The sequence below is a fragment of the Crinia signifera genome, chromosome 6 (assembly GCF_055691185.1).
Source record: "Crinia signifera chromosome 6, ASM5569118v1, whole genome shotgun sequence".
NCBI lineage: Eukaryota > Metazoa > Chordata > Amphibia > Anura > Myobatrachidae > Crinia > Crinia signifera.
Genome location: NC_139222.1, coordinates 246,182,196 through 246,198,405, shown reverse-complemented (window position 1 = coordinate 246,198,405; position 16,210 = coordinate 246,182,196). Strand labels below are relative to the sequence as shown.

The 16,210-nt window shown below is 45.2% G+C and overlaps 1 protein-coding gene across 3 annotated transcripts in view; it reads left to right on the top strand.

The window, feature by feature from the left end:
- SEMA4G (semaphorin 4G) overlaps positions 1-16,210 on the top strand; it is a 221,122-nt gene that overhangs the window by 41,753 nt on the left and 163,159 nt on the right. For all 3 annotated transcript variants that reach the window (XM_083149232.1, XM_083149233.1, XM_083149234.1), the window contains exon 2: positions 7,011-7,209. In XM_083149232.1, the coding sequence (XP_083005358.1) occupies positions 7,062-7,209 (148 nt within the window). In that variant the 5' untranslated portion in view covers positions 7,011-7,061. The remainder of the gene's footprint in view (positions 1-7,010; positions 7,210-16,210) is intronic.

Genomic DNA, 16,210 nt, shown 5'->3' with positions numbered 1-16,210 from the left:
CTCCCTCCCTGCTCTGCACTATCACTCCCACCCTCCCTGATCTGCACTATTACTCCCACCTTCCCTCCCAGCGAGCAATTTCAGTCCCCCTTGGCATTGAGCATGAAGCCCCTGGCTTTGAGCATGTAGGTATGTGGCACTTATGTGTTAAATGTGTAATGGGCATTACGTTTTTTTAAATAGTATGTGATGAGCATTATGGTGTGTTATATGGTATGCGACGGGTATTACAGTGTGTTATATAGTATGCGACGGGCATTACGGTGTGTTATATGGTATGCGACGGGTATTACAGTGTGTTATATAGTATGCGTCGGGCATTACGGTGTGTTATATAGTATGCGACGGGCATTACGGTGTGTTATATAGTATGCGACGGGCATTACGGTGTGTTATATAGTATGCGACGGGCAATGCGGTGTGTTATATTGTATGCGATGGGCATCATGTGTGGCCTTATGTGTAATTGGTATTATAAGGTTTGCTAAAATGTGCAATGGGCATTACAGTGTGTGGTATAATGTTGGGCCGTGCCAGCTTTTCACTGCGCAGGAGCCTCACCTACTACAAATGGGGGGGGGGGGGGCGCGCAAAGCATGCCCTTGCTCCGGGCGCTGTGGCACCTAGCTACACCACTGGGCGGATGTAACTTGTGCAGAGAGAGTTAGATTTGGGTGGAGTTTTACTTCAAAGTGAGCTCTATATTGCAGTGTAAAAATAAAGCAGCCAGTATGTACCCTGCACAGAAACAAAATAACTCACCCAAATCTAACTCTCTCTGCACGTTACATCTGCCCCACCTGCAGTGCACATGGATTTGTCCATTTGAGAAGGAATTTGCCTTTGCGAGTGAACCAGAATCAGGCCCCATATCCTGATCCACTGGAGTAGATGTATGAAGATGCTCCTCTTAACTGCATGTTTTTAAAATGTATTAATTGGGCACTTAGCGGGCACCAGGGGCAACTTGCAGCTTACCACTCTGCACCGATGTCCTCGGGAAGCTACACTCTGTAAAAGCCTCTCTGTTCCGCTTTGCCAGCCCTGGGCTGGCATTGTCTTCTCCCCACAGCAGGAACAATGCTGTCCCTGCTGCTGGCTCTGGGCTGTTCATGAGATCTCGCACATGCCCAGCACAGCCGGTCAGGGGGAGATATTGCTTTTTAAAAGGCACATACGCAGCAGCAATATATGAAAAAGAAAGGAAACACTTAACGCTTGGTAAACGTTAAAAACAACAAGCAGAATAATACATTTTTAGATGATACGGGTGCTGACTTCTCCACTATATTGCAGGAGAAGCAGGACCCGATAATTACAAAATGTTATACTGTATGCATGTTAATACATCTGCCCCACGGTGCGGAGGAGTTGGACACATATTCATACTGAGCACGTTTACCGGTAATGATTGCAGATCTTTGCTGTTTGCCGCTCAACCACAGCTGGCATTCTTCAGTCTACATTTTCTGTTATCTAATGATCAATTTACATTTTACGGTTTTTAATGAGTAATTCTAATAATGAAGATCTTACAGAGTCGTCTGTCTCCTAACTTGCATTTCTTTTATTCAAATGTCTTTTAAATGTATTATCGTTTTTTAAATCCAATTCCACCATGTTTATTGAAACCCACATTATTTTCTGTTTTTGCCCCATACACACTAGAGCAGGCATGTCCAACGTTGGCCCTCCAGATGTTGCCAAACTACACATCCCAGCATGCTTTGCCACAGTTTTGCTATTAGAGAATGCTAAAACTATTGCAAAGCATGCTGGGATGTGTAGTTTCACAACATCTGGAGGGCCAACGTTGGACATGCTTGCACTAGAGGATATTGTAAAAGATATCACTCAGAAAGGGGCTCCTGAGCAATATCTATTAAAATATAATCTAATATATACACCCAATATCGTTAACGATGTGCGCTCCCGCACTTTAGTAACGACCCCTCCTGTCTGCTGAACATGCAGGTCAATTGGACTATATACAGTAGCCAATGACCTGCATGTCCAGCGGGTCTCGGTGACGTCACTGAATCATATCGTTTGCCGATATCCTTCAGTGTGTACACTCGCATCCGGCGAGCCGCGGCAGATATCGGTAACTATATTGGCCAGGATTGCCTAGTTTGTATGGTAGATATGCTGGCCGCTCTATTAAAAAGAATGATGTTTATACAACAGACTGCATAGTCTGTAGTGGATTGGTAGTGTATAGGTTAATACATGGCACATAATATATTAAACCAGACACATCAAAAAAGCTTCTTGACATTTTAGTAGCAAAGATAGCTGAGAACTTGATTATGGTCTGCGGGAAACCCGTGTAGAATGCAGATGAGTCAGACATCACGTATTAGAACGAACGGTGGATTCTAAAATCTGCTCCAGTTGTTAATGTTTTTCTGTTACATTACACATTTATTGTAATGTTTTATTCCAGCTGCAGTTTCTGCTATACGGTATAATAGTCTATTACAAGGACATATTGTGGACCTAAATATGATTGTGATCAGCTTTTTAATGAAGTCCTTTCTGCATTCTTTACAAACTGGATTATTATTATTATTATCTTTGCTTTACAAGTCTCGTCGAGCAATACAGTACGTTTTATTTCAATCCATAGACAGCAAGTCGGCATTGCATGTCGTAAGGGAGGGGCTTCTCTAACAGCTGACACAATGACTGATCACATGACAGACTCCCTTAGCAGAAAATGCAGAGTGGGAATTTATACACACAGGGGGGTAGTCTGGTTGATTCGCTCGGATGCGCATTCGCATCCTTGTGAGTGAACCAGATCCCGCCTTGTGAATGGTGGAACGCCGGCCCACCATTCGCAATGCTCATATGTTCACACTGGCTGCGAAGAAACATCTATTTGCAGCCTGCGGGGTAGCACCCACATCATTCAATGGTGGCTCAAAGCAACCTTAGATCTGCGTGCACATTCGGAGGGAAGTGGGTGGGCAGCTGACATCTGGTGATATCAGCTGCCCACCCCCCACAGACGCGTCATAGGCCCATCAGCATGACAACTTCCAGCGTTCTCGTGGGAACACCCATGAAATGCTGGGTGTTTCCATAAGCTAATGGCCCTCCAAAGGGTTGGATATGAAATCCCGGCGGTCGGAATCCTGGTGTTCAAATCCTGACGCCGGAATCCTGACCGCCGAAATCTCGTCGGGATTTTGAACGCCGGGATTCCGACCTCCAGGACCCAAACCCCCCTCCCCTCCATTCGCAAGGATGGGTGCACCAGCAGTTTTTTCACCATGACCGCATGCACCCAGTGCATGCAAATGCTTCAGAAATGCGCAAAGCGAAAACATCGGCCCTGTGCGAATGGACCAGGATAAGGTCCCCAGTGGAGTCATTGATGTCACAGCAGCTTAAATTACTGTTGTCTTGCATCAGGCCCTATAAGGGTGATACGGACATAGGTCGACTCAATGAAGGTTGACCACTGACAGGCAACAGGGCTGAAGTTGACCACTGACAGGCAACAGGGCTGAAGTTGACACATGCAATAGGCTCACCTAAAGATGTGGTAGCTGTGTGTAATGGAGTAAGGTAGTAAATAGGTTCTTACTGAACAATGCACGTTCTATGTATTCCTAAAAACATGAGCGGCTTTTTACAGTTACCATAGAGTTGCAACTTTCCCTACTATGACAATGTGATAGCAACACAATTCCATGCAGGTTGATTGCACAGCTTATGGCGGTAGGGGGGTGGTAGTGTCATGTGAAGCAAGACATGTCTTTGATGTATGCCATTAGCCACATGTCATGCACAGGAGAAGTAACGGGGGGTTTATGCTACTGAATTCATGTCCATGAATATCTTTTTTTCTTTTTTTGTGGAAAAAATGTATGTAAAAATGATTGCGAATGTGATTTATCTCACGGCTCATGTGCCCGTGGTGGTATATTTCTGTCACATATCATTGTAGACAGCAAAAAGTGCGGTGAATACTATACCAAATTGCATATAGATGTCTGTCAGCTCAAACTTAATGTATCAAATTGGACATTTCGTTTAATGCTTATCTTGGGAAAGAAGGGCATGATGAAGAAAGTCATTTTAATGGGTGCCGTCTACCCCTTATACTCTGAACATCTTGGTGTGCCCGATGTACCACCTACGCCAACATAATTTAATAGTCTTCAATTTCCAACTGCCAAACGCAATAGCTGGATCTCCTTTTATTGCGCAATAGAACACCCAAGCCACACAAAGGGCGAAATTCAATTGTTTGTTGCCACAGCTGGCGCTAAATGTCACTTCAATAGTGAATTGCGCTGGGTACAATAAGGGCTTCAGCTATTTAGAATCCTACCAATGTGATTTTGCAGTATTTAACCTGTCTACAGCATGTACTGTAAATCCATAGAGGTTGCACAGCGCACTGTGGTACCGGCAGAAAGACTTATCAGTACACTGTAGGACGCTGTAGGGTGGTTATTCCGCAATCACACTTTCATCTCTGGCAAGGGATGTTGGGTATTCCTTGATAACCAGGGTACTTGTTTCCTAGCATGGCCACAATCTTCTTGGTCGTGTGCCTTAACTTTAAGGCACACGATGCCCACGATGGACCCGATTTTCTTTCAAATCAGGTCCATTTTACCGGCAAATGGAAAATCGGGTCCATCGCGTCGGTCGTGTGCCTTTAATAAGGCACACGACGCGACCGACGCGATGGACCCGATTCTCCATAGGCTTCAATGTTAAAAATATTTTAACATTGAAGCCTATGGAAAAATCGCGTCCATCGGGTCCATCGCGTCGGTCGCGTTGTGTGCCTTAACATGGCACACGACGCGACCGACGCGATGGACCCGATTTCTCCATAGGCTTCAATGTTAAAATATTTTTAACATTGAAATCGCGTCGGTCGTGTCGGTCTTGTGCCATTATAATGGCACAAGATAAGATGGACTTGATTAAGTCCATCTTCACATAGTAATCAATGGGAAAGGGGCCAATATGGGCCATTTCTCATTGTATATGGCCCCGTCATGCCCCCACATTGTAAACGCCACCCCACTATTGACGCCAACCCGAAGCGTGGCGAGCGCAGCGAGCCCGCGAGGGGCGGCGGTGCGCGTCCTCCGACCTTTTCATACCCCTACTATCCACGTCGGCGTGGAGTTGAGAATAGAATAGTGTGGCGAGCCACCGAGCCCGAAGCGTGGCGAGCGGACGTGGATACCTTCACAGGTATCCGCGTCCCCTCGCGGGCTTCACAGGTATCCGCGTCCGCTCGCCACGCTTCGGGCTCGGTGGCTCGCTGCGCTCGCCACACTATTCTATTCTCAACTCCACGCCGACATGGATAGTAGGGGTATGAAAAGGTCGGAGGACGAGCACCGCCGCCCCTCGCGGGCTCGCTGCGCTCGCCACGCTTCTGGTTAGCGTCAATCGTGGGGTGGCGTTACCAATGAGGGGCCATTTCAACCATCAGGGGTGCTGAAATTGGGGTCTGGGGGCTATTTTACATTGAATCCTATGTAAAATCGGGTCCCAGGGACCATTTTACATTGGATCCAATGTAAAAATCGGATCGCATCGGTCGCATCGCATGCGACGCGACCGACGCGATTTTTCCGACACGACCATCCCGATGCTAATCGGTGTGGCCGTGCTAGGAAACAAGTACCATAACCAGAAATAACTTAATGAGATAAATGGCATGTGGCAATCATTTGTTACCTAAATAAGTAAGCCTAGTGACACAAATGACAGTCTGCCCCAAGTCATCAATCTGTATACGTAGGTAAGATTAATGTGATCTAGTGACATCAATAGGCTGTCTAAGCCTTCTATAATCCAGTCTACAATTGATAATTATTATTACTTTTTGTGAAGTATTAGTGGTCACAATGATTTTTAACCCATTGAGTCCTAAGTGAATTTGTCAAAATTGGTGTGTAAATTGCCAAATACACATTTGGCAATTTACATTGTATAGGAAATATAATCTTATACCTTGTATAGGAAATATAATCTTTTATTTACACAACGTTTTAAAAAACCCATTATATAACAAATGTGAAACGAAGCTAGCATTCTTTGCAGATATTTTTTTTATTTATAGTTTCTTATATAGCGCAACAGATTCTGTTGCGCTTTACAATTGTAGACAGTGATAAAACAAACTGGGTAACATCAGACAGACTTGGAGGTAGGAGGGCCCTGCTGCAAGTTATCAATCTATAGGGACATAGGAGGGAAACACAAGGGCAGGCATCAGTAATAGCATCGCTTGTAGGTCCAGAAGGGAAGCTATATAATACATAAGTGCCTCAGAGGGTTATGTGTGCGATACTTAAAATATGATAGGCTTGCCTGAAGAGGTGAGTTTTCAGGGAACACTTGAAAGTTTGGAGGCTAGTAGAGAGTCTTATTGTGCGTGGAAGGGAATTCCATAGATGTTGGTACGCAAAGGGTTAAGCACTGCATGCAGTGGAGATGTATAGTGGCAATTATGGAGACAATGTTGACAATTATGTCTACCTAGATGATATGTTGATTTGACGAGTTGTCTGCAAACCATCCCTGGATATCTAGCAGTCTTTCACTCTTTTCAGGTGTCAACATTATTAACCTGTCGACCATTTGAGGATGTCAACCTGATGCTTGTTGACATTGTGGTGTCAACTTTATGAATGTCAATGTCAGATGGCAACTTTGCAGATATGCATACTATCTCCAAATTACATAACTACTTAGCAACACGAAGTGAGAGCCAGGCAAACAAGAGCTTACCATCTAGAAGGGCGGTGGGTGGACACAAAGTCATGCAGCGCAAATACCATAGAAATCACGTCATATTCTTAGAGCATTTTGGACTGTTTTTATATTCATTATTGTATATCAGTTTATGGTAATCTTTTCTTCTATAAGTTTTAGCATTGTAGATTACTTATATGACGATGATTAATATGACGATGGCTTTGCAGAATACTCCAGATTCTCACGTAATTGGTTTTATCTTTCAGGATGACATTATTGTCACCGAGTGGCTCATTTTTGGATCTCCGTAGCTGCGGATGGTGAAAACAAGGATTTTGCAGGAGAAGATGATGAAACCCGTGATTTGTTACTTTGTGGTATTTTGTGCAATAACTATTGGATATTCATCAAAGAGGTCAGCCGTGGATTTAGATGCGACTCCCAGGATAACCGTAACCTATAACGGTAATGCCATGTTTTTTACTTTTCTCTTGAGGGGTGTTTGTGGAATCACTCAGCCAGTAAAATCCCGGCATTGTTTCTGCTCCACAGACAGACAGCCAATGTGCTGATTATAGATAGAGCACCGGCCGTCGCATCCATCAGACACTATTGACTGGTTAATGAGCATCGAAGCGATTGTCCTTGTTGGGAACAGCATTCTGTGTTTGCAGAGATTGAAATGTTACTGTCAATGATGATGAGCGTCTTTATGCAGGTTTCTTAGATGGGGAGTAACTGTGATGTTGTGCTTATGCAAAGGCTGCAAATTTATTCCCGTATAGGCTTCTTCGTCGTTGGTAATGATGTGTTTAAAAGACTTGGCTCCCTGCTCTCCTTTGGGAGATAAGTAATTATTGCTTCTGACAAATCTAAAATCAGGTTACAGCTATAAGGAGTAGTTTTGTTCCTAAAATAAGATTGCATTTTGTCGAAAAATTGAAATTATAGCCATCGAAGGCTTGAGACTTTTTATTCTAGAACCTATTTAATTTTTAATGCAAAATATATGTATTAGATGAAACAGGGTAGAATGAGTTCAAGATACCTTTCCAGAAGTAAAGGCAGTCACATCAAAAGGAAAAACACACTGAAATCTTCATCAAGTAACGTAAACATCAAGGTGAGACACAAGCAAGAAATTCACCTAAAAAAAACTAAAGAAACCTGCATATAAATTAAAGGAACAAAAAGAAAAATGACGACAAAGCAAAAATGAAACCAATAACTTCAAAAATAGGAATAGAGGAGTTGTGGAGAAAAGATTAAAAAGGCGGGTAAAGAACTTTTAAAGTTGGGTATATTAGTTGTTTGCCTTTTTTTTGTTCTTGTGCCATAAAATGTTTAATTACTGCAAAGATTGTCATTTTAATTCATGGTGATCTCGTCACTTCAGTGTTAAATACAACACTCTATTATTTACAACACAAAAGTATAATATTGCAGTACCTGGTCTTAAGGCTTCCTGCGCACTACAGTGTCTTACTTCTAATATTGGGTGTTTTAGGATAGATTGGCCATTTAGGTCAAACAAACGATACACGAAGGTACGCTTATTTGTGTACAGGAAATATGTTCTTTTCCCTATAGCAGCCAATTAAAGGTTGGCTTTATATTACTACAGTGCAGAACCATCATCTAGAGAGAGGAAGGGCGACTCATATCGGTCCCTTGTATACGACAGAGGCACAGAGGTTGATAATAGACTGTCTGGCTAGCCTTATTGCCGTGCAGCATGAACGTAAGGTGGTAAAGCCATTGCCGCTATGTACATAATAGCAGTCGCAAGCTGGTGCAATATTACTGGTACGCATTATTACTGATTTTATATTTCATATGTTCATATGTTATGTCATACTCTACTATAAGGTCACATCACCTACAGGACTTTCTGAAACTCTTTAGCTGCAGTAGTAGTCTTGGTGAGTCGTTTGGTTCAACACAGGTTACAATAATTCACTGGCTTATGTTTGTTTTTAGTCTTTTACACTTCATGATAAAATGCTTTATTGCCCCAGGTACACTACAAGCTGTTGGCACATCTATTGCTCCATTGTGTGTTAGCAAGAGTGGAGGAGGGAAGTAGGTGTAGGTACATATTTTCATATGTGATAAGATTGAATACACCGATGTGTGCCAAGTTATATTATGTACAGTATACCATCAATCATTATTGGGTGAAGAGTCGGTGACTCAGGGCAGAAATATGTAGAACTAGTAAACTATTTTCTCTTTAAAATGTAATATGAGTACAGTAGGTGTAAATGGTGTTTGTGTGTATGCATGCGTGTGTATATATAATTATATATATATGTGTGCGTGTTTGCATGCATGTGTGTGTATGTATATTATGTATATATATATCATATATGAAATAGCGTCACTCCAGGTACTTTGTAAAAATATTTTACTGCAAGTCTGCAGGGTTTTCTGTCCTGAAGACGGGCTCCGGCCCGAAACCCTGCAGACTTGCAGTAAAATATTTTTACAAAGTACCTGGAGTGACACTATTTCATATATGAGATATACAAGCACTGGAATCTTCTAGTGAACAGCGGGCACCCGGGCCAAGGTGCATCAGCAAAGCAGGAGCCAGTGGGGAGTGCCGGACCTTTCAACACTGTGTGTGTGTGTGTGTGTGTGTGTGTGTGTATGTATGTATATATATATATATATATATATATATATATATATATATTTGTGTGTATATATCAACGACCCACCCCTGCTTAGCATTTTTTCTAGTAACAGAGATGCTTGTGTAAAAAAAAAAGAAACGAGTGTGCGGTGCCCAAAATTGCTTTCATTATTGCAGCCGCCTGGCTCTTGCCCCTGTGGGTGACAGTGAGAGCACTCGCTGCTGTAGCCATCTCTGTGGCCCTGTGCTTGCTGCCACTTGCTGTAATGGCTGCCAAGAGGGGGCAGGGGGGGCAAAAGCAGCAAAGCACACGCTGGAGTGTGCTGTACTGCAGATGTTCCTGGCAGAGAGGTTCCCTGGCTCCCCTGCTTTTTAGCTTTTAGGACACCCCCCTTCCAGCATCACTGGTTGCTGTTTAAATGGATGGGCAGCTGCCCAGCTGTGATGTTTCCAGTAACTCCGTTTGCATAGTGCATGCTGAATGGTTGATTATGATAAACTCATTGTGCTCAGTGTCCATACGGGACAGGGTGATTGTGAATAAACGTAAATCTACATAATAGATACATAGGTACGCTTCAACTGTGATAAAATGTATATTTTTAAACAATTTATATGTATATTCTTGCGTAAAATAAATATTTGGACAATCAAAAAGTTAAACTCGATACTTTGTAATATAACTTCGGTTAGCAATTAAAGAGGTCAAACGTAGCGAGCCACCGTGCCCCCAGCGTGGTGAGCGCAGCGAGCACGCAAGGGGCTTAGTTGCGCTCACAATGCTGTCTGGGTCCGGCCAGTCGGGATCCTGACGTCGGGCTAATGACTGTCGGGATCCCGACTGTCGGACCCCTGTACCACACCCGCCACTCCTTAGTTGCCTGGGTGGTGTGTTTGAGGTAATTTCCATCCTGGAAGACACAGCCACGTCAATGCTGTTACTGAGGGAAGGAGGTTTTCGACAAAAATCTCATTAAACATGGCCCCATTCATCCTCTCCTTAATATGGATCAATCATACTGTCCCCTTTGCAGAAAAGCAGCCCAAAAGCATAATGTTTCCACCCCCATGCTTCACAGTGGGTATGGTGTTTTCAGGATGCCACTCATCATTCTTTTCCCTCCAAACATGGCGAGTGGAGTTTACCCAAAAAGTTCTATTTTGCTCTCATCTGACCACATGACATTCTCCCAATCCTCCCCTGGATCAACCAGATGGTCACTAGCAAACTTTAGATGGCCATGAACATGTGCTGGCTTAAGCAGGGGGACCTTTCGGGTGCTGCAGGATTTGAATCCATGACAACGTAGTGTGTTACTACTGGTAACCTTGGTGACTGTGGTCCCAGCTCTCTTGAGATCATTGACCATATCTGGTCTTGGCCATGGTGGGAGGCTGCAGTCTGACTCTTTGAGGGTGTAGAAAGGTGTATTTTATACAGATAATCAGATCAAACCGGTGCCATTGATACAGGTAATGAGTGGAGGATAGAAGAGCTTCTTACAGAAGAAGAAACAGGTCTGTGAGAGCCAGATATCTTGCTGGTTGGTAGGTGTCCAAATTTTTATTTTCCGCAAGAATATACAAATAAATTGTTTTGAAATCATACCATGTGATTTCCAGTTGTTTTTTCCATGTTCTTACAGTTGAAGGGTACCCATGATGGAAATTACAGACCCATTGGTCATAACGTTAACAACACTGACAGGTGCAGTGAATAACATTGATGGTCTTGTTACAATAGCAATGATGTTTAGGAGATGTTCTGACAGAGTTGTGAGCGGTTTACAGTTTTTCTCTTGACACTCAGATTCAACACATCAACTTCAAAAACTGACTGTTCACTTGTTTCCTAATATATCCCTTTACCCGTAGGTGTGCGTGTATGTGTATATATTGTGTCAGAGAAACTCAGATGCCACAGCTTAAGGTGCTAAAAGGTGGCCAGGACCTGAGAAATCCTGCTATTACGTGCTTACAACTTGGGTCTAGCCTGAAAAAGGATATTGGGGGGAACTGGAAGCAGGGGTGGGTTCTACCCTGCACATTGCAGAGAGACACTTCCCTATTAAGCTCAGGTAGAGAGAATGGTTAGGGCTTTTGATGCCAGCAAGTGGCCATATGATAGGCGGTGGAAAAGTAGTGTTGGGGAGTCCTTGCCAAGCGAGGTGAACATCAGGACCTGGGTTTGTGGTAACTGTAAGGATGCCATTTATTGATTATTTATTTACAGTTTCCGTTGCACTTTACGATTGTAGACAGTGATTGAACAAACTGGTTAACAACAGATGGATATGGAGGTAAGAGGGCCCTGCTGCAAGCTTACAATCTATAGGATACCATCATGTTGTTTATTAAATGCAGTTGTTTCCATAGGCACTGCTCAGTACATATACAGCAGATTGTAGCCGTTCTTAGCCAGTGTTTCAGTGCTAGTACTATTGCACTATTTTCATCAGGTGCACATACACACACACACTTGATGCGTTCAGTATCCCAGCAGTTGGGATGCCAGCATTCACAGAACCGGTGCTGGAATTACGAGTGCCGGTATGTCGATCATAAGTATGCAGGGGCGGGATGGTTATGTAGGGGAAGGGTAGGGAGTTAGGTTATGGCACTGGTGGTGGCTTAGGCTTCAGAGTGTGGGGTTAGGTTTAGGTGGCAGGGTATGGGGGTTAGGCACTAGCAAGTTGGGTTAGGCTTAGTCTGTGAGAGTTAGGGTTAAGCTTCGGTGAGGAAGGTTTAATGTTAAGAAGGAAAGATAAGTATACTTAAGCCGTATCAGCATTCCCTCCATAAGCTTCTTTGGTACTTATATGTTAGTTGGGCGCCCACTATAGTTAGTACGCTCATACCCCCACTATCCATGTTGACATGGAGTTGATTTTATACAGTGTGGCGAGCGCAGCGAGCCACCGAGACCAAAGCGTGGCGAGCGGACGCGTAAAACTAAGCAAATATGTTAGTTGGGCGCCCAACTAACATATAAGTACCGCTTCTTTATTCTGACTGCTGGCATCCCTACCGCAGATCATCCGTATGTATCTTGTACACACACACGTTCTTTCTTTTTTTTCTTTCCCCTTGGACCAGAGTCATCTCAGCTGTCAGTCTCCACTCCACACAGTGCCACCCTCTCTGCTCTGTTCTAACCACCACTCTGGACCTCCCTGGTTAGCAGGTGAAGCTCATATGAAATATGCAGGACATAATCCGCGTTAATAAAACGTGAATCTACTGATTGCTCCTTTTTGAACAAGATCTATTTTGCCTGTATTGCAGCAGAACCTTTCTGCATGGTGTTGGCAGCACAAGGCCTTTGGCTGCACATTCAGTATCCTGGTGTGCAGAGCTGTTCTCCTGTAACTTATACAGGTTGTAGGATGGAAAATTCCACAGATCCTCCTGCTGACCTTGAATCTATATAAACAATTAGATTATCTTTTCTTAGGTTTCTTTTCTGCGTAAACAAAGCTAATAATGAACCTGGCTTTAGCTCAAAATTTAATACTCCGTTTGAACTCTTATGCTGGTTGAGATATCTGATAGGCACACTGTGGGGGAGATGTATCAAACCTCTGGACCTCATTTAACAATAGGCCTTAATACCAGCTTATTGTTTAGTATCTCAGGCAGTGGCATAACTAGAAATTTGCCATCCTGGCAAAAAAAATTCTTGTGCCCTCCCCTAGGGCCCAGATTCCCCGATTCCCCGATTATGCACTCTGTAATCAGGGCTGCCAATAGGGGGGTGTTGTGGGTACAGCTATCCCAGGCTCTGGAAGGGCCTGGGCAGCTAATTTTGACGACCGCAATCCCCCTTTCCCGACTGCCTCCGCTGCGCTGCATTCAGTGCGCTGAACAAAGCATGTCCTGGAGCGCAGACTTATTCAACCCAGGACACCGACGTACAATTAAAATGCTGCATTGGCTTTTGAGCCAATCAGAGCTTACATACCGGCAGCCAATCAGAGTGGCTGCCTGTAGGTGAGCTCTGAATGGCTCCCCAGCTGGTGCTGCATTTTAATTGGCCACCGGCATACTGAGTCAAAGAAGCCTGCGCTCTGGGACCTCAGGGCTGCAGCTCAGCGGATGAGGAGATGGGGGTGCAGGAGCTGGGTTACGGTAAGTCAACTGAGGAGGTAGAGGGGGGCCCGGACTGGAAATGAGTCCCGGTCCCAAAAATTCCTGATGGCAGCCCTGTCTGTAATGCCAGCCAAACCGCTATGGCAACTGGCCACACCCCCTCTGAAGACTGACCACACCCTTGCATATGGACCTGTAACACTGCCTTCCCCGGTGGGCACTTCATGTCCCAGTCCAACACTAGTTGTATATATTGTCACCGCTTCTACAGGTGTTGACTCTGCCATACACTACCGTACAGTATTTGTCAGTGGATGTAAGGAACCTGGAAAGTAACTCCAGGACAGACAGCATCCATAAATCTCCTGATCTCTACAGTTTTGTTTGTATTTGCAAAACTGTATATGTATTTATTTAACTAGAACCCCCAATCACCTTGTCTCATGACATCATTAGGGAAAAGGCACAATAAATCCATCCCAACCCAGTTCTCTTCAGCATAGTGGATGTATATCGAAAGGGATCTTTATTAAAAGTTTAGCCCAATAAATTCTCCATCTCATTATCTACTTATGCCATCCTGCGTCTCGTTACTGATAGAAAACTGTTTAACTGCAGTATTAAAATATGCCTTCCCTACACTGATATGAAACATGTAATTATCTTCTATATAAAGCTGTCAAGGTGAGTTACAATATTGTGATGTCTCTCCACTTAGACGTGTCTCTGCAGTGTTCTGTCTACTTGCTTATTTTTAGTGCATTTGATACATAAGCTACTGAAATGTGAGATGGCTTTTGAGTGCTGGATCCCACAGGTCCGATTCTGGATGCTTCCAGTGATCGGTAGTCCTATGATAACAGCAGTCAGTGTGACATCTGTGACAGCACCACCCACAGCTCTCTTCCCGCAATAGCTAGTAACTGCACTGACACCTACCCCATGCTTGATGGGGTTTGATACGAAATCCCGGCAGTCGGAATCCCGGCGTTCAAAATCCCGACCGCTGAAATCCCGACAAGGGGGGGCGTGGATCGCCCCTCATTGCGGGCTCGCTGCGCTCGCCACACTAATTTATTCTCCCTCTATGGGTGTTGTGGACACCCATAGAGGGAGAAAGTGTCGGGATTCCGGCGCTGGGATTTTGAACGCGGGGATTCTGACCACCGGGATTATAACTGCATCCCGCTTGATGAAGGAGGTAAAATACTGTGTTAGTGGCTGCACTGGCGGCTCTCACCTGCCTCAGCCGGGTCCAGTAGCGCAAGTCCAGGCTGTTGCTAGGCAGCCGGGATGGCGCATTGCTTCCAGTCCCGAACTTCCGGTGAGGGACGGCGCCGCCTTGGCTGTTGCCAGGCATTCAGGATGCCTCCCTCCGCCGGCATCTCCTCTTCCCCAGCGGTTGCCTAGGCAATGGTGACGCGAGGCAGCCGCAGAGTACCTTCATTAAGCGCACCTGATGCAGCTCTCAGCTGCTTGTTATTTTCAGCTAGGAGCGGACTCCTTGCATTGATTTGATGGCGACTCCTTAATAGGTGGCTCATTTGGGCTGCTCCAGCGCCGGATATAGAGTCTTGTTTGGAGAATCTCTGGCTGCACTGGCAGTTTGTCCGGTTCTGTGAATTCTACTTGTTGCTGTACAGCTCTGAAGGTTGCCCCTAGTTACATCCGCTCACTGCCTCCTGTAGTTACGCAAGTACCATCCAGTTGCCTTCCACCTCTCATTCCTATTTATACTAGGGAGTGTGTGGGTACTCTCAGTGATCCCCACTGGGGCTGAGGTCTCTGCAAAGGCCGTGGCATTAAGCCACCTTCTCTATATATATATCTTGTTTTTTGTGTACTATTGCACCTCTCAGTTATTCTGTGTTCTTGTTCCCTAACTAGTACTGTTAGCTATTATATATTTACTATTGTCCAGTAAAGATACCGTGTCCATCCCTGTCTGTCCCACTGGTCTTTCCCTCTCCGGGGCATTCCCTGCTCTTTTATTGGTATCCTCATTGTAGTCAACTCTTAGCATAGGGTAGCCCTCTTAGCATAAACCCTCATCGGTAGTCAGGGCCGGTGCAAGGCATCTAGGCGCCCTAGGCAAACCTACAGGATACCCCCCCCCCCCCCCCCACTACACCAACATCATATCACCTAAGGCTCTCTCCAGCCTCATTACATTGGCATCATATCCCCCCCCCCCCCCCCACACCAACATCATATGATATGATGTTGGTGTAGTGTGGGGGATATGATGCCGATGCAATGAGGCTGGAGAGAGCCTGAGGTGATATGATATCATTGCATCGGCTTCATATTCCTTCCCCCCCCCCCACCCCCCCACATTATCCGGCTAAATCCTGCTCAAATCCTGCTACCATGCACACAACGCTGGCAGCTCATCACTGAGTACCTGGGCGGGTGGGGGGAGGGGCCACGGCGGCTCCTCCACCCGCCGGAGAGGTACAAGGACAAGAATTGCTCCCTGTGCCGCCTGTGTCGGTGTCCAGTCCAGCGGTGTGGGGGGGGGGGGCAGTGGATTGACGCCGCCCGCCGCTGAAGTTTCCCGCTGGCTGCTGTAGGCGGCGGCCTGATGACCGGGTGACTGACATGTCTGTCAGCAAAGTACGCGGGCGGGGGGCGAGGGGAGGGGGGGTCTGAATAACTTACTACTCCCCTAATAGATGCTTGCTGTCTGCAGATGATCGCTGACGCTACCGCCCTCCAGTGGCCGGCGCCCTAGGCAAA